At 40.9% G+C, this 23,578-nt stretch overlaps 1 protein-coding gene across 1 annotated transcript in view; it reads left to right on the top strand.

The window, feature by feature from the left end:
• Window positions 1–23,578, top strand: part of CLCA2 (chloride channel accessory 2) — a 75,212-nt gene that overhangs the window by 14,555 nt on the left and 37,079 nt on the right. Inside the window, exons 3-4 of the mRNA XM_068961179.1 lie at window positions 18,641–18,860; window positions 19,755–19,892. Coding sequence (XP_068817280.1) covers window positions 18,641–18,860; window positions 19,755–19,892 — 358 coding nt within the window. The remainder of the gene's footprint in view (window positions 1–18,640; window positions 18,861–19,754; window positions 19,893–23,578) is intronic.

Below are 23,578 nucleotides of genomic sequence, written 5' to 3'. Positions count from 1 at the left end.
CCCTGCTTGGCTCAGCTGTCACCAGTGTTGTCAGTGACATAGGCTCTTTCTACCTTTCAGCTCTGCTACACTCCACTTTTTGGCTGCCCTCTTCACCTAATGACCACAGAGGCTGACTTTCCCAGCCTCTGTCCATTTCAGGAAAGAAGGGTAGGCTTTTTGTAGACATTTCTCTTCTTTTTCAGGGAGGAAAACCTTTTCTGGGAATGATTCCAACACCACCTCTTCCTTCTCCTTCATCTCTCTCCTGCTAAGAGACTACTCCTTAGAATATTGGCTGGGACCAGGTTACACAGTGCCCCAGTATGAGGGAGCCTTGGGCAAAGAAGCATCAGATATTTCTGACTTCTGTTCTGCCAGCAAGAAAGAGAAGGAGGCTGACTATTGGATAGGCAACTAATAGTGTCCAAGCAGTTGCCACACACCAGGGGAAGGCCATAATTAATATGAATTAATATTTACTAAACTCTTACTCTGACCTACTTGTACAATTTAAATTTTACAGATGTAGAAACTGAGGCATGGAGATGTTTAATAGCTTACCAAAGGAAATGCAACCCACTTCAGTATCCTTGCCTAGAGAATACCATGGGCAGAGAAGCCTGGCGGACTACAATCCATGGGGTCACAAAAAAATCAGACACAACTGAGCGACTAACACACAAGGCCATTCAGCCAGTAGAAAGCAAAGCTGGGATTTCAGTTCAGGAAGCCTAACTTCAAAGCCCAATCACTTCACCATGTAACCACTGCTCCTACATAATTAACATAGTACAGGATTAAAGACAAATGCCAATAAAAATTTATAATTGAAAACAGAAGTGGTAGAAAACTTCAACATATCCTTAGACTCTGGGATTTTAATATTTTGGCTTGATCCACTGCTTAATAAGCAATCTACAGTGTGTGACTCATCGCTGTAGTTGATATTATGATAACTCATCCTCAGGGAGATAAAACATGTATGTGATATGATAACATTTAAGGTAAATTATGACACTGGAAAAATTCTTGATTCTTTGTTAAGAAGATAAAGTGCTTCCTGAAAAGTTTCTTTTAAAACATTTGTCAGGTTTTCATAACCATTGTTTTAAAAATGCTCTTAATATTTTTATAATATGAGAATTTGACCTTAGCTAAAAATGTATCATTCATTACACATTTTCTCCTTAAAATTATTGTGTTTTAATAACCAATTATAGGATCATATTAAAGAACTTATTGATTTTTTCCTTTTTCCTAGTTATATGACTCTAAAGAATCCCTACTCAAAAGACCCCCATTACTTTCTAATAGAAAAAAAATTAAAACAGCTATGTAATAAAAGATACATACTAATAATTCTTTTTAAAAATTTACTCCCTAGCATTTTAGGAGAACATAAAAAAGGAGAAAAGAAAATAGTCATAATGGAGACCAAAAAAAAGAATTGATAAGTAATAAGGAATAAAGGGAGCTTCCCTGGTAGGTCAGACAGTAAAGAATCTGCCCGCAATGTGGGAGACCCAGGTTCAATCTGTGGGTTGGGAAGGTCTCTTGGAGAAGGAAATGGAAATCCATTCCAGTATTCTTGCCTGGAAAATTCCAAGGACAGAGGAGCCTGGTAGGCTATAGTCCCTGGGGTTGCAAAGAGTCAGACATGACTGAGCAACTAACACTTCACTTCAAGGAATAAAGAAAGGAGATCTCAGTTTAAGCAGGGCCTTCACTGGAATTTTCAAGCAAGCTGCAGCCCAAACTCTTGAAATAATTATGATGGGAGGTTGTTCAAGAAAACTTGGCTCAAGGTAGGTTGCTAGGAATTGTGGGATGGGGGATGAACTCTGAAACCTTAGCTATGCCCAGCTAGTTAAAGTGAATAGAGCAACTTTAGGAAATAGAAATGACATGTCACAGGAAAAGTAATGGTAAAAGAATAAATGTTTTTACTTTGAATTTAGAGAAGATGGAGAGATGATTTGGAGTGGCTTTTGAAACCATCCAGAAAGACAGGTGCCTGAGCCAGAATGGTGTTTAAAAGCTCTCATTGGCCTGAATCCCTCATAGAGAGAAGAATATGTATGTCTGTGGTTGAAGAGGAGCCCTTCTAATCCTCCGCCATGCCTGGTCTCTGAATGGTGCCAAGGATTCAGAGGAGCAGGGCAATGGCTCTGTATGAGGCCAGGCAGGGATTTTTGATGTAACCGATTGGTTGGTTTTCCTTTAGAAAGTAAGGAAAAGAGAGAAAGGACAAGAGATGAAGATCCCTCAAAATAGAAAGAAGCTGAAGCAACTTGGGCAGCAGGCTGCTCCATGGTTGTAGAAAACTACTTTTAAAATGCTGAAGCCTTCCTTCAGTGATGTAAAAGCTTTATTTTTTTTCTATGGCATAAATACCTCCTTAGCTTCCCCTATGAACTCTTCAATAAAATTTAAATTGCTCACAAACACAGTATGTACATAGTTCTTTGGAAACTCAAGAACACTACATTTGAACAATGTGAAGAACAGAAGCAACATGTGTGGATCCAGGAAAAAGGAATTTCAAGCCAAGTGTCCAAGCAGTTGCAGAAGTCTTAGCCATTGAACTGACAGATAAAAGCAAGTTACATGTAGGTCGCTTAACAGCAAGAGAATTCCAGCTGACAATAACTGATAATTATATTGATAATAATAACTATAGCTACCATTTATAGCACATTTATGGATAAGGCATAAGGAATCACAGCCTTATGTTACAAACATGGAGTATATTTTTATGTCATTTAAGTACAGGTAACTATAGATCTCAGGTTGTTTACATGTCATTGTTTCCCAGTTAATCTCTTCTGTTGTCAGTCAGCATCATGCTAGGCACTTTTGGGCAAAGAAGTATTCCTTGATTCCTCTCTTGATAAGCATACCAACTGAAAGGCTTTTATTTCATCTTCATAGCAAAAATAATCAATGGAGAGGGGAAAGGCTAAAAGAAGACAGCCAAAACTATTGTCTGAGCTCTGTCCTTTTCAACTGCATTCAGCAAGAACTCATTTGCTGGCCCCTGCTTACACCTTTCTATTCTCACAAAAAGTCTAACAGTCAGATCATGTCACTCCTCCACATCCACCATTTCCTATTTCGTGGGTAAACTCTAGTCTTTCCCACAAGCTTGGCTGAATGAAAACAAATAGATTGCCAGGTATGTCTCCAGCAAAAATGGGTTGATTTGGGATTGACAGAAAACTGCAATTTGGGATCTGTAATGAAGATGAATAACGTGCAAGTCCCTCACAGTTGGGTAAGGAGAGAATTTGTAGAGAAGAAAAGAAATTTGGGAAGGCTAGAGTAAACCCAGAATCCATGGCTTTTTGTTGGCTGAGTCCTTGGCAAGAAAGAAGCAGTCTTCTTTTTCCTGCTGGGCTCAGCTGTTGTCTCAGGGTGTGAGAGTTACCCCCTCACCCAACCCCAACCATTTCTGGTCTCCCAACTTTATTTAATTGAGCTTTCTATTTATTAAATTTTACAGCTGCAAGCTCCAGTTCATAGCACCTCCCACTGCTCTCTTCTGGGTGCATTTCACTCCAAGCACTCCCCCGCCTCAGGGTCTTCCCTCTTGAGCTTCTATCAGCCTACACCACTTGTCTCTCATGTGGTCAAATGGTTCCTTGCCCCAGTCCTGACAGTCTTACCTGAGAGGCCTTGCCCAACCACATGATACAGAATAGCAAATCTCTCTCATATGCTCTCATATCACTTTCACTAGATATCCCATCATATGTGTTCCCTTAGTCTCTCTCTCTCTCCACTATTGTTAACTCTCTGAGGACAGACTTGGTCCATTTCATTTCACATCCAACGTTTAGAATAGTGCCTGACATCTAGCAGAAACATAGTTTCAAATTTCCAAAAGATTTACTGAGGTACATTTGATACAATTTTATTTTTGAGTGAGTAAATGAATGAATGAATAAATAAGCAAGTGAAATAAGAAAAAATTAAGGCAGCAGTTCCTTGTTTAAATAAGGTATATCCTTAGAAATTACTTGCTTGAGGCTACATACAGAGATCAATAAAACAATCTTATCATGGCTCACATAATGATTAATAATAAAACAGATTGAATTGAGGCAAGAGCTTTAATAATAGATGATTGTGGCTTTTGAAAATCTAAAACCTAAAAGAGTTAAAGCTTAGGCAGGCAGTCCAAGGCGCTTTAAGGAAGAGGTTAACATTCTCACTCATGCTTTCCTTAAGCTTTGTATGACAATATATCTCACCCAAGAACTGGCCTTTCCTTAGGTCTGGAACTAATGATCACACAGTACAATGTCTTACAGAAATGCTTTTCTTAGACTCTATGTTAATGATTATAATTGTAACAAATCTTGCCTGGGAACCTGTTTCTCAAGACTTGTACCCCTGATTACACAGCAGCAGTATTATCTTGCCCAGAGACCTTGCCTGGAACCCATTCTCCCTGGTTAATCTTGTGCCAGTTATCTCAGGACGATACCTTGGGAAAAGGTCTGGTGGAATTCTTACAGCCTTGAGGTATTCTTTTTATCTATTCTCAGCAGCTAGTTGGAAAGTATATAAGGTCCTATTTAAACTAGTGAGATGGCTACTCTCTTGCCCCCTTCTGATGTCTGTGTCAGAAGCTTTTTCTGTCACTTTCACTTTAAATGAAATCTACACAAAGCTCTGAGTGACTGAGACTGTCTTTGGTCCCAGAGTTAAATCTTCTCCTTTGGAGGCCATGAATCTTACCACATAAGCTATCATCTTGGGGGCTTCCCCAGGATCTTCAAGACAAGGTAAGAATACTCAGAGCTGAGACTCCTTTGCTCTTTTACTGTAAAGTCTCTACTAACTCAGAAGCATATGGACCAAACTTCTTTTGCTGGTCAGCTTTTTCTGGTCTCTCTGACCATTTCACAGCTGCTTGGGGGAATTAAAGCTACCAACCTAGTGTGCCAGACTGTAGACTTTCAGGTGACTTGCAATCCATGCTGTTACTGTGTTTTTCTAGCCAAACCCCCATTCCAAGTTTTACAGGACACTGCAGGCAGGAACACATTAGGGGGCTATCTGGAGCTCTAGCTCCAGGCACGTCTCTCTGACTGGAAATCATCATCCTGACCCCAGAGACCCAGAGGCAAGTTCTTATCATGGCTGCGTCTCCAGACTATATGGACGGAGGCGCCTGGTAGGCTGCAGTCCATGGGGTGGCGAAGAGTCGGACACGACTGAGTGACTTCACTTTGACTTTTCACTTTCATGCATTGGAGAAGGAAATGGCAACCTACTCCAGTATTCTTGCCTAGAGAATCCCAGGGATGGGGGAGCCTGGTGGGCTGCTGTCTATGGGGTCGCACAGAGTCAGACATGACTGAAGCGACTTAGCAGCAGCAGCAACAGCATGAGACTCCTAAGGACACGGTTTGGGGAACTCCAGATTTGGGCAGATTGGAAATGCAGCTGGCTTCTTCCTTTAGTAGCGCTAGCTCTTAGAGGACCAGAGAAAGCCCTCTGTTGGCTCTTGTCTCAATTCCTTAGATATTCTTTTTGTACAATCTGCTGGACAGGAATAGAAATGTTGGCCTTGACACACCATGAACATGAAAGATTATTTTTTTCCCTCTAGGGCCAGCTCTCCATCACCTCCTTTGTTATCACATAGACTGGTGTGATGGCACTCAGAAGGGACATCTTGGGTTTTTGTTCATCCCCTTATGACTTACCACTTCTACTGTGGTCAGGGATATGCTCAGGAATGTGCACAGGCATACAGAAGGATGCTTCCCCCTAGCAGTCTTAGCTTGGGAGACATTCTAGAAGGTTACTCTGCTCCACCCCAGGTGGCACCAGAGAAAAAGGGGAAATCAGGCCAAAGTTTTAATGGTGAGGAACTGGACATCAGTCTGGGATGCCATCAGGTCTACCCCTGGGGCACCACTACCCCTCCTCGGTGGTAGATCGAGGAGGGACGGCGGTAGGACACCTGCGTCGGTAAGAGACGGGTTAACTCTGGCCAGGGAAGGAAGCTTCGGTAGAATGCCTGTCCCTGCCCCCATCTAGCAGCAGCAGCAGCAGCAGCCCCCATCTAGAGCAGGGAGGGACACCTCCAGTAGAAAAAAGCCACCGCACTCCGTGCCGCTTTTTTCTCTCTTACAGATGGGAGCTAGCAGTTCGAGCTACCCCCTTTGAATTGTATGTTGAAACACTAGGATATGTTTGATCCCCAGAGCCTAAAAAGGCCCTTACATACAGGCTGTCTTTGCTTTAAGAGAGAACCTTACTTTCCCAGAGAGACTGTCCCTGCTGGGACAACACTTTATCAGTCAGTCCACCAACCCCTGTCATCAGAGCCAATTTGAACACACTCTGGTTTAACTTTTAGCTATGAAACTATGACTACAAAAAGGAGAGATGGCATTTCTGACACTAAATGGCCGTGATAGTCTTTAGACTCTGGAGAAAACTGGTTAAAATGAAATCTTTTTGAAATCGCAAGATTATTTCTTTTTGCATGTGCAATTAGGAAAAAGCTGACTTGTTAAAATACTTTTTTTGGAGCTCTATTCCTGCCTGAGAAAAACATGCCTGGGAAAAAACCTGAAGCTAACTCTTATCATGTCCTTGAGATTCACAGCCCACTCTGTCTGGAATTCCAGCCATGAGCATATCAGTAGAATTTCAAGCCAAGGGGCAGGGGTGGGGGGTGGGGTGGAGGGCAAAGAAACATTTTAAATTTCAAGCAGAGAACTGTGAGGTCTCTTGATTTATATGTGTCTCAGTGTGTGTCTTCATCTTTGGGCAATATTGCTGAAGGTTAATTGGCCTAAAGAGAAGCATTTACAAATCAAACAATTCTAAATTCAAGAAAAACATACTATGAATTACTATTATGAATTTCAGGCTTGTGTGAACTGGGGCACATTTACAATTGAATTGATACCTGATATTAATGTTTATTTATTGACGTGGCGAAAATACTTTTGTAACTGACATAGCTTTGGGTGATTTATGTTTACCAATCTACAGAATGATGATAAAAAGTCAGTTCGTGGTTGCTGAAGGAAAGTAGGGCGTGTGTTTTCGATAAAAAGTTCTAACAAGTAGAATTACATTCTGTTCAGGGAAAAGGAAGTCAATCTGAACTTCTAGGTGGCTGGTCTCTGAGTGGGCAAATACAAAATGTAAAACGGTTTGTGACAAATAAAAAAGGTTTGTGGTAGGTAGAAGAGAGTTTTGTGTATGATACAAATTTCTTAAGTCATTCAGTTCAGTTGGGTTGCTCAGTCATGTCCGACTCTTTGTGACCCCATGAATTGCAGCACGCCAGGTCTCCCTGCCCATCACCAACTCCCAGAGTTCACTCAAACTCACGTCCATCGAGTCAGTGATGACATCCAGCCATCTCATCCTCTGTTGTCCCCTTCTCCTCCTGCCCCCAATCCCTCCCAGCATCAAGGTCTTTTCCAATGAGTCAATTCTTCACATGAGGTGGCCAAAGTACTGGAGTTTCAGCTTTAGCATCATTCCTTCCAATGAATATTCAGGACGGATCTCCCTTAGGATGGACTGGTTGGATCTCCTTGCAGTCTAAGGGACTCTCAAGAGTCTTCTCGAACACCACAATTCAAAAGCATCAATTCTTCAGTGCTCAGCTTTCTTCACAGTCCAACTCTCACATCCATACATGACCACTGGAAAAACCAAAGCCTTGACTAGACAGACCTTTGTTGGCAAAGTAATGTCTCTGCTTTTTAATATGCTGTCTAGGTTGGTCATAACTTTCCTTCCAAGGAGTAAGCATCTTTTAATTTCATGGCTGCAATTACCATCTGCAGTGATTTTGGAACCCCCCAAAATAAAGTCTGACACTGTTTCCCCATCTATTTCCCATGAAGTGATGAGCTTTAAGCTAACTTCTTCACTCTCCTCTTTCACTTGTATCAAGAGGCTCTTTAGTTCTTCTTCACTTTCTGCCATAAGGGTGGTGTCATCTGCATATCTGAGGTTATTGATATTTCTCCCAGCAATCTTGATTCCAGCTTGTGTTTCTTCCAGCCCAGCGTTTCTCATGATGTACTCTGCATATAAATTAAATAAGCAGGGTGATAATATACAGCCTTGATGTATTCCTTTTCCTATTTGGAACCAGTCTGTTGTTCCATGTCCAGTTCTAACTGTTGCTTCCTGACCTACATATAGGTTTCTCAAGAGGCAGGTCAGGTGGTCTGGTATTCCCATCTGTTAACGAATTTTCCACAGTTTATTGATATCTACACAGTCATAGGCTTTGGCATAGTCAATAATGCAGAAATAGGTGTTCTTCTGGAACTATCTTGCTTTTTCGATGATCCAGCGGATGTTGGCAATTTGATCTCTGGTTCCTCTGCCTTTTGTAAAACCAGCTTGAACATCTGGAAGTTCATGGTTCATGTATTGCTGAAGCCTGGCTTGTAGAATTTTGAGCATTACTTTACTAGCGTGTGAGATGAGCGCAATTGTGTGGTAGTTTGAGCATTCTTAAGTCATTAAACTGCCTTTTATTGATACTTTGACTCTGAAGAACTATTGTTTCACAGTGAATGTAAAGTGGTACCAAACTAGAATTTGTTTTTCTCTCCTCTTTAAAAGAACAAAGTCTTCTTGGAATATGGCTTTTGATAACAGACTACATAAATTTCTTTGTCTTCAAGTGACTCATAGTTGCTTTTTAAATCTTTTGTTACTTTGATAAAATGAATAGTGTTATTTCATAATAATCTGTGGAGACTATGGCACACATAGACAAAACTCATTCTGCTTCTACAAAGTTAACCCCTCATCAGGGAATTTAAAATGGATAAACAATGGGTATAAACCAAACAGTCAGGGCTATGGAAGGTTCAAGACAGCTGCTTGGCTTTTCCCAGTTCCCTGACAAGCCTCACTTTTATTCGATAAGATAAAGCCTTTCCTGGCTTCAGGGTTAATATCTCACAAGAGAGGAAAAAAAATGGTTAAAATGTGCTTTCTGCAATTTCCAGTGATTGGGGCAATCATTTTGCTGGACAGGTCATACAGACATTGGCATGAAGAACTTTACGAGCTTCTTAGAGACTATTATTTTCACTGGCATCCTCGATCATCAGGCAAGGACGGCAGAACAAAGGGATCAGTTATATGGGATTGAATAAACTGCTAAATATTGCCGGGAGCCAGTGTGAGGAATCCCGCCCGTGACAAGGTCATGAGGAAGGAAGCTGACATACGCAAGGCGTGCTCAGACTTCAGGGACCCCTCTGGAAATTCCTAAGCATGTACCCCAACAAAAATCTGCCGGCTTTTGTGCTCTGCTTTTCCGCTTTTCTGATATTCTCTGGAAAAAAGTCAATTCAGGGTTTTAGTCTTCTACATTTGAAAGGGATGTTTCAGTTAAACCCCTCTGATAGCTCTCTAGCCTGCCTAACAGGTTCCCCAGACCTCTTACAGCTTGTGAATTGCTTACAGCCCCTCAACCGCGAGAGGCACAAAGCTTACAGCTTGTGAATTGCTTACAGCCCCCAACCGCGAGAGACATCTTAAAGATACAGAGCCTTTTCTAAAGAGTTAAAAATTATATTGGTAGAGGGTTTTCACTGTTGACTCAAGGATTGCTGCCAGACCTCCTTATTCTTTATCTTTTAGGCACCTGGAAGGATGTTAATGTAAGCAGGATGTAGAAAAAGATACATGGTAGTTTTGATGTTAGCAACACTAGACTTTTGAGTTAATTGCTTCTCTTTTGCTGTAAATCACTGTACTCCCTCTACTTGTTATAAGTTGCTGTATCCTTGCTGTGTAAGAATGTAACTTTATTTAGTGCTTTCTGAGAGTGGCACCAGACCTTGGGAAAATCAACACAAATAAGTCTTGTGGTTGACAAACCTTTATCAGAAAAAAGGCTGTAAAATGTTAAATTGGCCCTTTTGGCTGGAAGATGATGTAAATTACCTAAGACTTGTGTATACAATTAGGTATGCAGAGAAAAAAGCCTGGTTTTGATAAGAGTCTGGACTGCTAACGCTGCATAACTTTGTGTTACCCATTGATCTCCATGTTTTATCAAAAGTATAAAAGGCCTTCTGAACAATAAAGGACGGGACCAGATTCTCGGACCAGATTCTCAGACCAGTTTCTCGGACTGGTCTCGGCCTGGTTTCTTGAGAATCTGGCTCCCCCCGTGTCTCTCTCTCTTTTTCTCTCCCTTTTCTTCCCTCTGCTCTTTACTTTAATTTCAGGCTGAATTTCCATCTGGGACGCGGAGGCTCACCAGGTCTACTTATTTGCCCTGGTTATTAAGATCCGCGCGAAAGGGAGCTTAAGGCGAGGCACCCTTAGATATTCAAGCGGGCACCGGTGGCCCAACGTAGATGGTGCAAATTCCTTGTCTGGAATTTTATTGGTCTTCCGCGTAAACCAAGCTATTCAGCCCTCTTTCTCCACTTAATCTTTCTACTGCACTATAGTTTCTTAATCTAATCTTATATTAATAAATAAGCAAGTCTTTCCATGCCAACGCCGTCCACCCTTCGAATTCCCTGGATCCACCGGGGCTGGACCCCGGCAAAATATGATTGCAATTTTCATAACTTTTTGTCTGACATATTACTGGCTTCTAATCTTTGTTTAAAGATATAAAGAAACTCTTCTCCTCAAGTTACTAATGGTTTAAAACAATTTAGTGATTTACACCAATTGGTAAAATTATACCTTTTTTCTCTCTGCCTCATCTCTCCAGAACTTGGAGCCTTATCAGATATAAACATCCAAATATACTGGGAAGCTCTAAAAGAAAAATGCACCCAACTGATGTCAGGCCTATGGCAGCCATTATGTGTTCCAATGAATATTAAGTTCTAGTTTTGTTAATTAAGGTCTGTATATACTAAGATTCACTTCTGAGACAGTTCCTTGTGGTTATGTTATATTAGCAAGTGGTTTAATTATTACAAAAGGCATTCTGAGTTTTTTTCTAAAGCTTATCTCAGTAATCAGTCTTTGAATAAGGATCAGATGCTCAGAGAAGGCACTGCCAACCCACCCCAATACTCTTGCTTGGAAACTCCCATGGACAGAGGAGCCTGGTGGGCTGTAGTCCATGGGGTCACGAAGAGTCGGACACAACTGAGTGACTTCAGTTTCACTTTTCACTTTCATGCACTGGAGAAGGAAATGGCAACCCATTCCAGTGTTCTTGCCTGGAGAATCCCAGGGTTGGGGGAGCCTGGTGGGCTGCCGTCTACAGGGTCACACAGAGTCTGACATGACTGACGTGACTTAGCAGCAGCAGCAGCAGCAGCAGATGCTCCAGGATCTACAACCAGGAGATTAACAACAGGCCAGAGTCATTTAACAAACTAACTCAGATGACCTGGAGATGTCACTGGGCTATACCTAATGGAAGTTCTTGACTTAAGCTCTGATGATTTTACTATTCAGTTCAGTCCAATTCAGTCGCTCAGTCATGTCCGACTCTTTGCGACCCCGTGAACCGCAGCATACCAGGCCTCCCTGTCGATCACCAACTCCTGGAGTCCACCCAAAACCATGTCCATTGAGTCAGTGATGCCATCCAACCATCTCATCCTCTGTCGTCCCCTTCTCCTCATGCCCTCAATCTTTCCCAGCATCAGGGTCTTTTCCAATGAGTCAGCTCTTTGCATCAGGTGGCCAAAGTACTGGAGTTGCAGCTTCAACATCAGTCCCTCCAATGAACACCCAGGACTGATTGATCTCCTTTAGGATGGACTGGTTGGATCTCCTTGCAGTTCAAGGGACTCTCAAGAGTCTTCTCCAAGACCATAGTTCAAAAACATCAATTCTTCTGCACTCAGCTTTCTTTATAGTCCAACTCTCACAGCCATATATGACCACTGGAAAAACCATAGCCTTGACTATTACTACTAACTAAATTGTTTTCTATACTGCTTGTTGAAAAGTGTTGTCCCTTACATTATCAAGTGTGTGACTGGGCCACTGATAATAATGATGATGTACAGTTCCATATGAAATTCATAATTACAATGGTGTGACTCTGTGTATGAGAAGAAGCAACAAGAGGGAATGTTTTCCTGGACCAACAGACTAGTGAGACAGGTGTGGTCCAGAGACTTTTGCCACTCACAGGGCCTAGCCGAGTAACAGCACCTATCAGTGAAATCTTCAACAGACCTGGGAATGAGCCTTCCCAGCACAGTGGGACAAGATGGTCATGAAATACCCTCCGAACCATGGGCAAACTCATGGCCTTAAAGGGGCCCTGTGACTGGAAACTGACCTGGGAATGAGCCTTCCCAGCACTGTGGGACAAGATGGTCATGAAATGCCCTCCGAACCAGGGGCAAACTCATGGCCTTAAAGGGGCCCTGTGACTGGAAACTGGCACTTGCCATCTGCCTCTACAAAGATTAAATCATGGGCGCTACAGCTGCTGACCTTCAACATCCGCTGAATGGAATTCAGGGTGAAAATCAGAAATTAGACACTCACTCTGTGCTCTGAAAAAAATGGACAAAACAGGCCTTCAGATAGTTAGATATTTTCAGGTAAAGATTTCTTGAGCCCAAATTCTTGCAGCTTCTCATACCTAGAAAAACACTGAAATTGTTAATGGTGACAACTACTTTGGCTTATATGTTAATACCACAATAAGAGGCTAAAGCCTACCTGGACAAACTTAGACAGCTGGCCACCTGGCTATAAGTCTCCCTAAAACAGCTGTCTACATTGGGGTTCATACTCATTCTTCTAAAAAGAAATGGTAAGATTTACTTTGTTTGTTAAGATTCAGGTTGTCACTCTTTCAACTACTTCTAACTGGGTTTGTTATACCTACATTCAAAATGTGTATGAACATGCCAGATGGCTCCATTCTTATAAACAGGGCAGCCCAAGAGTTGACTCTGTCTAGACCAGGATCAAAGTTACTACCAAATGTGACCTGATTCTTACTCTTGCTTGGACCGCTAACTACAATAATTCTTTTACTGATTATTGGTCTCTGCCTTTTTAATCTACTTGTCTAGTCTGTTCTTTCTAAAGGGGACTGGGGCTTCCCAGACAAAGCAAAGGTGATGCAGCGCTTCTGGCCACGCTTCAAAGTGGACTCCCCTGACGCTCGACTCCCATCACAGATACAATTTTGATCTACAAGCTCTCCTTGGTGGAAAACTATCTCAACTGTAATAATTGTAATCATCTTATTCTTGCTGTTTGCTCCTTATATGTGTAACTGTATAATGAATTTTGTATCTACACGGCTTGAGGCATTTAAGTTACAAATGGTTGTTCAAACTCCTACGATTGCCACAGCCTCCTCCAGCTATTACTTGGGGCCCCTGGATCAGAGATCCTCAATATGAGGGTAAGGAGAATATGTTGCCTCAACAACTTGGGGTCTGTGCCCCTTACCAGCAGGAAGAAGTTACAGAAAGCTTTCTCTGCGCCTTTCCCTGGCAACCACATTCTGCTAAAAGAAACCGGGAGGAATGAAAGAGTCAAAGCGTAGGCAGGCAGTCCAAGGCCCTTTAAGGAGGAGATGAACATTCTCCCCCATACTTTCCTTATGCCTCGTGCAACAACGTATCTTGCCCGAGAACTGGCCTTTCTTTAGAAGCTAATGATCACACAGCACAATGTCTGACGCACAGAAATGCTTTTCTTAGGCTCTATGTTAATGATTATAATTCTAACACATCTTGCCTGGGAACCTGTTTCTCAAGAGGTAGCCCTGATTACACAGCAACAGTATATCTCACCCAGAGTCAGTTGCCCAGAACTGTTCTCCTTGGCTAATCTTGTGCCAAAGTTATCTCGGGATGTATGCCTTGGGAAAGGGTTTGATGGACTTCTTACAACCTTGAGGTATTCTTTTTATCTATTTTCAACATCGAGTTGAGAAGTATATGAGGCCTGGCTTAAACTAGCGAGGTGGGTACTCTCCTTCCCCCTTCTGATGTCTATATCAGAAGCTTTTTCTGTCACTTTCTCTTTAAATAAAATCTACACAAAGCTCTGAGTGACTGAGATTGTCTTTGGTCCAGGAGTTAAATCTTCTTCTTTGGAGACCACGAATCTGGTGGCACAATTCGCCATTCACTGCATAAGCTATTAAACCAACCTATCTGTGTTGATGTTGTTACTTTCAACCTTGTACTTAGTAGTTATTTCTTTACAAAGAATAAACAATGGTGTTACCTCAAAAATCCATAGTTAATGCAATATTTTTTTCCTGAGTTCTGAAGAAAACACAGGCCTTTCCCATAAGAATTAAATAGTTATATATATATATACATAGAAAGACTACACAGACTACCTCCTTCTAGTGTAAGGAGTGTAAGCACGAAGTGTGGCCCAAGGACCAGCAGCCTCAGCATCACCTGAGAGCTGAATAAAAGTGCAGAATATAGACCTTACCTTGACCTCCAGACTTGGAATCTGCATTTGAACAGGTAATTCTCAGGAATATTTAAATTTGGAAAGCACTATGCCAAGTATCTTTTGGTCTGCTCTAGAAGGCTGTGCAGGCTAATTTTGTTTGCTGAGAGTTTTGCCTGGGGATTCAGAGCCCCACGTACCTATACTCCAAAAACAGAAGGGGGAGCCCTAATCCCCCCATTTCCAGATCTGGTTAGAGTTGATTCTCGTTCTTTGTCAGACAGTCTGGTGGGGTTACATGGAGTAGTAGAAGCAGCATCAGGAGAGAAGGGAAACCGAAAAATCTGCTGCCCCCTGTTGGTGGGAATGGGAAAGTCAAGGAGTCTGGCAGAGCCCAGCGCTTCCCAGAGGTATTGAGGACAGAATCAGACCAGGAAGAAAATAGAAACGGAAACTAGGGAAGAACAGAGTCAAGATTTTATACTTCTACTTCTGCTTTTTGTTCTGAGTCTCTCTGGTTATTTTTCATCTTTCAAAATAATTTCCCCTACATTTTTTCTTTCTCTTTTTTCTTCTCTGAAAAAAATAATGGTAGTAATATCTTATACATAGCATGATACTATACACTACCTGGTACATAATAGAACAATATTTTATAGAAAGCAACTTTATAGAATGTTTTGCAAATGAGAAATATTCCATACCTTTCTCACATTTTCCGTGCTGTGTGCTCAGTTGCTCAGTCGTGACTAACTCTTCCTGAACCTATGGACCATAGTCTGCCACACTCCTCTGTCCATGAGATTCTCTAGGCAAGAATGCTGGAGTGGGTTGCCATGCCCTCCTCCAGGGGATCTTCCCAACCCAGGGATCGAACCCACATCTTTTAGTCTTTTGCATTGGCAAGCAGATTCTTTATCACTAGCTTGGATTATCATTAAAAGTAGTTCTTGTTTCCATTCATTTGGGCAAATTCTGGAGGGTTTTCTTGTGCACAAAATCATCTTCATTATTGCCACCGTGAGGGTGGAGTTACTGTTCAGTTTCTCAGGTTTGTCCGACTCTTTGCAAAAATACTGCAAAACTGAAGTGGCCCATAAGCTTGGTAGCCAAGACACACAAAAGATGATATTTTCCTCTTCTAAATGGGATTGCTGACAAGCTGAAACAAAAGCCTGAGAGAAAATTATTCAAAGCTTTTTGGGACTCCCCAAGATCTCAGACCTCCTGACTGCATGTTTAACTTACTTTGATTATGGGTCTTTACCTGAAGATTCCATGAAAAAAAAGAGAGGCCTTCTGGGATCAGCCTGAACTGTAGATTTAGACGATGAACAAAAATGTGCTTTAGATTCTCCAGTTACCGAAACTGAATAACTCTTATTTTCTTGAAAACAGATAAAAACAGTAGAATCCTAAAATTTATATAACGTTGAAATAAATGCTTAAACATTGTACTCCCATTTTTCTTCACTTCAGGTTTGTTTCAGTTCTCAAACATCATAAAATCTATAGGAGCAAAAAAAAAAAAATCTATAGGAGCAGAGACTTTTTTTGAACGAAAGGATAATCTGGGTTTTTGTTGTTGTTGACAAGGTCTCACACTTTATCGGAAGTGGACACTGCTCAGGAATGACTCTAAGTCACTTAGTCAAGTCAGGATTTGCCACCTCTTTAGTGTTGTCTCCTGTAGAGTCAGCACGGTCAGAAGAGAAGGTAGGAAGAAGAGATACTCAGCCAGCCTGGCCCCAGGTCTGGTTGCTGAGAACAGAAAGTGTTCTTAGGTAGGTCAGAACAGAGGCGATGGGAAAAGGCTTTCAGGAGTGAATATGACTCCCAAGACACAGTTTAAAAAAAAAAAAAAAAAAGACCAGGGACCAGGAATCTGAAGAGGCAGGTGATGAGAGTGGAATCCTGCCAAGCGGCCAGACCTAGGGATTAGGTTCCAGAACCAAGGAATCAAAAAGCAGATAGACAGGAGTGGATGTCATGCCTGGACTCTCAGCCCAAGGTGAGCAAAATCTGACTGTGTTTTTCAGGTTTTAACCCAGGTGAAGTTGGATAAAACTGTTCACTTATTATTGTTCTTTATAAAGTTGCATGCACTCTGTAGCCAACATTCTCCACCCCTCCGTTCTAAGGGAGCCATTGTAACTGTTGAACAAGTAGAGACAGAGCTGGATGTCAGCCCTCAGCTCCCACCTTAGCCAGTGAACAACTTACATAAGTGTGCACAGTGGTAAGAAGAAACTTCCCTAATTGTGGCAAAAAAGCTACTGTCATGATGTGGCTTATGCATTTAATTTTTTAGTATATTGCTCTGCTGATGGGAATAATGTCTTTCTTGAAAGCATAAGGGATTAGTAAAAGAAAATTAAATGCCAGGGAAAGCTGAAAATAAAGTGCATTGTTGCAATCAATGAGTCACAGTTCCAGGCAAAGCCTTTGAAGTTGCCATGACTTGTAGCTTCCACTCAGACACAGCATGAGTGAGAGGAAAAAACCATGGCTGTGTATCAGCCCCAGAAGACAAAGCAGCTAAACTGACCTCTGAGCTGTAGCATGAGCAACTCTGGTAGCCACGTGGTGACCAGCGACATTCGTTCTCCAGAACCCCCGAGAGAGCACCAAAACCCAGGCAACGTCTTTCAGGAGGAGTCAAGAGGGAAACATTTCCAGAGCAGAAGAGCAACATCTCTTCTGGAAGAGGCACTTTCAAAGTTGGGGAGATTATTTTCACACTATAATCCAGGGCTGCTTCTTATTCTGCTTTTACTTTACTTCTCTGACTCTGTTCATTCATTTATTCAACCAATATTTATTGAGTATTTACTGAATTAGATCCTAAGGTGGTAGTGAGAAAAACAGGCAGGGTCCCTCTGTCATAAGCCCCTCAACGGGAAGCAGGCAGCCGATAAGACAGTATGAATGTGGCACTGTAGCCATGATCATGCTTCAAAGGGGAGGTGCCTGACGCACTGACAGTGGAAGAGAGGATTTTAGGGGGTAGAGAGCTCAGCTCAGGCTCCCAGGACAGTAAAGGAATTTGTAGGAAAAGCAGGCGAGAAGCGGTGGGAGGGAAGTTTACAGACAGAAGGACAGTAAGAGACAAATTCCCTTCAATATCCCTCAACATTTCAGCTCTTAACACTTCATTCCTAGTTTCTTGAGAACATAGAGACATGGTTCAGTAGAAAAACCCTGGAACCTACAGTCAGTTGGTCTCATACTAACCCTGTAATAATACTCACACAGCTTTGAACAAGTTATTGAGATTTTCTGAGCCTCAGTTTTGTAACCAATAAAATAGAAATGATAAAACCCAGCACACAATAAAAGTTAGCTCCCTTCCCCATTGACTAATTTTCATAATCTGTCTGATACCCATTGTCTTTGTTGAAAAATAGTCGTAAAAGTTATACCTATTCTAGGGAATTGAAATTTAAGTGGGTTTACTTGTAAACTCTACAGCATTATATAATTATCAGGTAACATTAATCACTTACAAAATATTTGTGAGGCCTACTATCCTCCAGATCCTGTGAGAGCTATTGGAGAAGTGGAAGGTTGACTGAGGCACAACCTTGCTCTCAGGAGAGAGTTGCTAAAACAGAAATCCATTCTTTTCCTTGATCCAGAGAGAAAAGGCAGCAAGGACAGAAGGAACGGCCTCTGTGGCCTGCACAGGCATGCAATTCCTGGCACTTGGCTCTCCCTGGGGGATATCCGATCCTTTCCCTCCAGTCATCAGCTGATCTAAGGGCCTCAGGGAGAGGGTTGCAGGATGGATTTTCGAGTCTTCAAAATAAGCAGACAAAGGAATCTTCCATCAAACAAAAAATTACCTGAGAGCCATAGGGAAGTAGTTGCTCTGAGTGATGGAGGAGGTTTTCAAAGATGAAGAGAGAAAAACAGATCTCTGTGTGTCTAGTAAAAGTGGATGGAAAAACCCAGATTCTCTGATTCCCAGCCAGCCAGCCCTCCTTCTTTGAAGCTCCCTTTGCCTTATTTTCCTATTCCTTTTGAGAAGACATAAAATAAGTAAGGGGTGGAAGATTTCTTGCCCAACTATGATTCAGGAGGAAGCCCAGCCATAGAACAGGCAAGTGTGGCATCGCCTAGAGAAAAAGGACTTGCAGAGACAGGTCTCATTTAGATCCACCCTAGATTTTGCAAAGAAGGCACCTCCTTCATCACAGACTCTAAGCCCTTCCAAGTTCAGGAAGAAATTATCTGCTTCGCCATTAACAACTTGGCACAATGTACCTGGCAGGACCAGTGTGACTGAATCGGAGGTTTTTCTCAACATGACCCACAGGGACAGTGAAGGTCCTGTTTGCAGCCTGAAATTTGTGACTCTCCTGGTGGCCTTAAGTCCAGAATTCCTCTTCCTGGGAGCTGGACTGCAGCTTCGAGACAATGGGTACGATGGATTACTTGTTGCAGTCAATCCTCAGGTATCTGAGGATCAGAACCTCATCCCAAACATTAAGGTGAGTGGTGTTTATGAAACTGAAACCATCATCTTATTCATATAGACCTTTAGCCTTCTTTACGGAATTAACAACCCTGCCTAGTTTGTATTTGAGCAGCAGAGGAAAGGGGTGTTTCTCAAAGATAGCAACAAAAATTATAATTACAGCCAAGCCAACTCATTCACCTAATTCTGTGTAGTCTCAGCTTACATACTGTTTACCTAGCCCCCTTCTATCTATTGTTGGTTACTACTAATTTTAGCTTTTGTGTTTAATGACTTAACCGTTTTGGGGGCAGAAACTCCAAAAATAACCTATTGTGGCAACAAAGACCAGATGCTTGGCTGATGAAGAAGCACGATTGCGCTTATTAAAATCATGTTGCTGAATTCCATCCTGAGGGTGGGAATTTTCAGACAGAAAGAGTCTGGATGGAGCGCCAAAGAGCAACGTTCCTTTCACCTGAATGTCCTGTGAGGTAACTTGACTATTTTCACCTTAGTATGGTAAGGTAGGCTCACAGCTCCATTACCTGAGTCTCCCTTGGTATTGCTTTAATGAAATTAGTATTGTCATAAGGCGAGGTCTTGGACATGCCCACAGGTATGACATGAAAAAGATTTGTTCGGTGCAAGCTTAGAAAGCTTTGTGAAAGCCTTTCTTTTACAAAATTGGGAAAATTATATGGGCAAGCCGAGACACACAGTTAACGTCCTAAATTCTCAGATAAGCATTTGAAGTTTATTTATTTTGCTTCCAAGTTTTCCCCAAATCTAATGTTGTCTCTAAAAGAAATGCATTCCTTCAAAATATTTTCATTATTTTTGTTACTACTTATTCAAGTATAACTAGAAAACCAAAACATTAAGAATTCACAGTGATAATATAAGCTTTTCTTTTATTTGGTTATAGGAAATGATAACCGAAGCTTCTTTTTACCTATTCAATGCTACCAAGAGAAGAGTGTTTTTCAGAAATGTAAAGATTTTAATACCTGCCACATGGAAAGCTGGTAATTACAGCAAAGTAAAACAAGAATCATACGAAAAGGTAAGAATTCAGGATTTCATTAAATGAATTCAACTGAAGAAGAAAATACAATATAATGAGTTCAAACTTTAGGCAATAACAAATCATTGATATTAATACACAAATAATACTACTGAAAAGATTGTTATGCACAAAATGTATGAAAATACATACATGTAATAAGTGAAAATTATGAAGTAAAAAATAAGCAAAATGCCATTGTCCAAGCAGCCTCACAGATGGTCTCTTTCACTTTTTAACTTACAGGGTCCTTGCATTCTGAAATTCTTGGTTAAGGACCAAGAACTAGTTTTATTCTGAGTATGAGATGGAAAGGGAACAATTCCAACTATGAGCATCCTCATTTCCCACCCTGTCAGGAGCAATAAACATGCGTGTCCACACAGAAGCCTAAGCCACTCACACATAAAAATTGGACTTTCCTATCCCACAAGAGCGCAAATTCATAGAATTTCACATTAGCCCAAGTCCAGGTCACTGATTTCGAGAAGTATGTTGAGAGAGGCAAGAAAGAAAGCAGCGTAAGAGGCATGGCTACCTTTTCTTCCCCAACCAAAAAAAAAAAGAAAAAGAACTTAAGCTTCAAGGACTCTTGTAAGCTGAAAATTATAAACATCCATGGTCATGTCTGGTGCATACTGGGAACAAGCTACAAATAAATGTTAAATAAATTTGGCAAATGACTATTTGAGATTACTGTGAAAAGAGTCCTAGCAGCTACCAGAAAGGGCAGGAGCAGAGGCGTTGAGGACACAGCTTAGGGTGTCAGCAATGGGGTGGGTTCAAAATCTGTAATGACAGCTCAAATAGAAGGGCTGGATTACAGTAATTTCCCCTTTTCCTTATTTGTGTCACTTGGCATGAATTTTCCTAAGGCTGTTTTAATTCTTAGCTCCTTTTTGAAATTTATTCCTCAGTAACCGAATAATATATTAATAGCAATCTTTATAGGCATTCCAGTGTCCTAAAAAAGTTAAAGGGGCTCTTAAAATTATTTTATTTATAGCAAATGAAAGCATTTGATGCTTGGCCATGGAGATAAGAGAGACAGAGGCACTGGGATAAACTAAGAAGAGAGATACTGTTTATTAAACTTCAATTAAATGCCAGACATTCTACATATATATAATTATTACAATATTAATATAATATTATTAAATTTTGGTGTATTATTATATTATTGTGTCTCAGTTGGCAAAGAATCCACATGCAATGTGGGAGACCTGGGTTCGATCCCTGGGTTGGGAAGATCTCGAGGAGAACAGGACAGCCACCCACTCCAGTATTCTGGCCTAGAGAATTCCATGGACTGTATATTCCATGGGATCACAAAGAGTCGGACATGACTAAGTGACTTTCACTTTACTTCACTTCAAATGCCAGACATTATATGTATATATATATACACATATATGTATAATTATTACAATATAACATTATATTATTATATTGTTGGTGTATTATATTATATAGTATACATTCCTACATATTCCATATAACTGCTTAATTACATAATATATATATTGCTTGGTTCTCAGTCACACCTAAAATTGTTGCTGTTAGTTGCTGTTATCGAAAATTAGGAAAATGGGGCTCAAATATAGTAAGGATTTTATCCCAAGTCAAACAGCTGGTAAATTAAGGAGCAATTTGAATTCATGCCTATTTGATTCCAAAACCTATGCTTTTTGCTCTAAGCTATGCTGGAGAAGGAAATGGCGCCCCACTCCAGTACTCTTGCCTGGAAAATCCCATGGACGGAGGAGCCTGGTAGGCTGCAGTCCATGAGGTCGCTGAGAGCTGGACACGACTCTGACTTCCCTTTCACTTTTCACTTTCATGCATTGGAGAAGGAAATGGCAACCCACTCCAGTGGTCTTGGCTGGAGAATCCCAGGGACGGGGGAGCCTGGTGGGCTGCCGTCCGTGGGGTCGCACAGAGTCGGACATGACTGAAGCGACTTAGCAGCAGCATGTTGTCACCAGTTACCTTACACAGATGTTGTTAATCACTTTGGCCTTTAGTGGGACAAAAAAGTATTGGCTTTAACCAACAACAAAATCAGGTGGTGCTTCTTATCCTAATGGAGAAGACAAATAAATAACTAAAGCAAAGATGACTGAACAGAAAGATTGAAGGAAAGAATCACTGAATCATATATCTGCTAGATACCAATTCTTTTAATCTCCTAATGTTAACCAAGCAAGCACTTAGAGAATAATCATTATATACAGGAGGCACGTGAGGCATGACAGAGGACACAAGGAAAAGCAATATTGCTCCTGTCCTTGTGAATCCACAGTCTAGTGTAGGTAGGAAGCAGAGGGCGGGGAGAGGGTTAGGAAAAGTAGCTAAAAACCAACTATGGCCTATAAGTAGAATATAACCCCAAACAGCCTGAGTATTCCATTCAGTGCAGAGCACTCTTCCCTTGTTGCTTCAGGACAACTTTCCGGACATAGAAATGAGGTTTTATCTTTGTGAAGACTCTTCTAGGGCAAGACTGTAGCTCTTTCACAGGTGTTGCCTTGAAAAGTCCTTGGCCTGAATTCTTACCTTTCTAAAAATAAATGTTAATTATTATAAAAATAATTCATGCTTATTGCAAAAAAGAAATGTAGAAATACGGAAAATGAAAACATTACCTTCCATTATTCCTCAGTGGTGTGTACATAGACACACACACACACACACCCCACACACACAGCAGTACACATGTAGTACTTTTATAGTGATCATTACATATATATATATAGACATATATATATATATATATATATACACACATCTATGAAACTGAAAGCCACTCAATTGTGTCTGACTCTTTGCCACCCCATGGACTATACAGTCCATGGAATTCTCCTGTCCAGAATACTGGTAGGTAGCCGTTCCCTTCTCCAGGGGATCTTCCCAACCCAGGTCTCCCATACTGCAGGCAGTTTCTTTACCAGCTGAGCCACAAAGGAAGCCCATACACTTATAGGATTATATTAAATCTATTGTTCCAAAATCAGCTTTAAAGAAATTAACCAGATACTCAACTTCTAAGAACAAGTCTCCAGACAACGTCTAAGAGCAAGTCTTGAAACAATGTGTTATCTTTCTTCCTAAAAATGAACAATGTACATAAAACTGTGTTCTCTAGATGGTTATTGGAATAGATACTTTTGTTTCCAACTTAAAATAATATGTTTTATAAATAGTAATTGAAATGGTCAGGGTACAATATGAAATATAACTTCAACAGAAAAATTGTTTTGTTGATCTGATTGGTTAAGGGAATAAAGGGACAAGGGATCAACCTACAGAAAGTTGTTCAGAAAAGGCTATAACATTTCACAGTACAGCTCTAAATGATGTATAAATGCTCTTAACATTTCTTTGAATATTTAAATTACATTTTACAGTGTATATAATATCAGAATTTTATCATGTTGACTTTTGAGAAAATTTTAATCTGGAAAATGAGTACATCAAATGACAGTAATGAAGTTTCATGGAAATCTGTTAAGTTTTTAAAATGTACACATTTTTGAAAGTGACAGATATTGGTGTTGACATTTAGTTGTGAATTCATTCTAAACTCCATCTAAAGGCATATGTTTTAAAAAATCTGTTTTTAAATTGGGATATAAACCGCACAGGAAAAATGCACATATCTTAAATGTACAGTTCAATGTGTTTTA

This window comes from Capricornis sumatraensis, chromosome 2 (genome assembly GCF_032405125.1).
Source record: "Capricornis sumatraensis isolate serow.1 chromosome 2, serow.2, whole genome shotgun sequence".
Lineage (NCBI taxonomy): Eukaryota > Metazoa > Chordata > Mammalia > Artiodactyla > Bovidae > Capricornis > Capricornis sumatraensis.
Note: the sequence above shows the minus strand (reverse complement) of the source record. Positions and strands in the feature narration are given on the sequence as shown.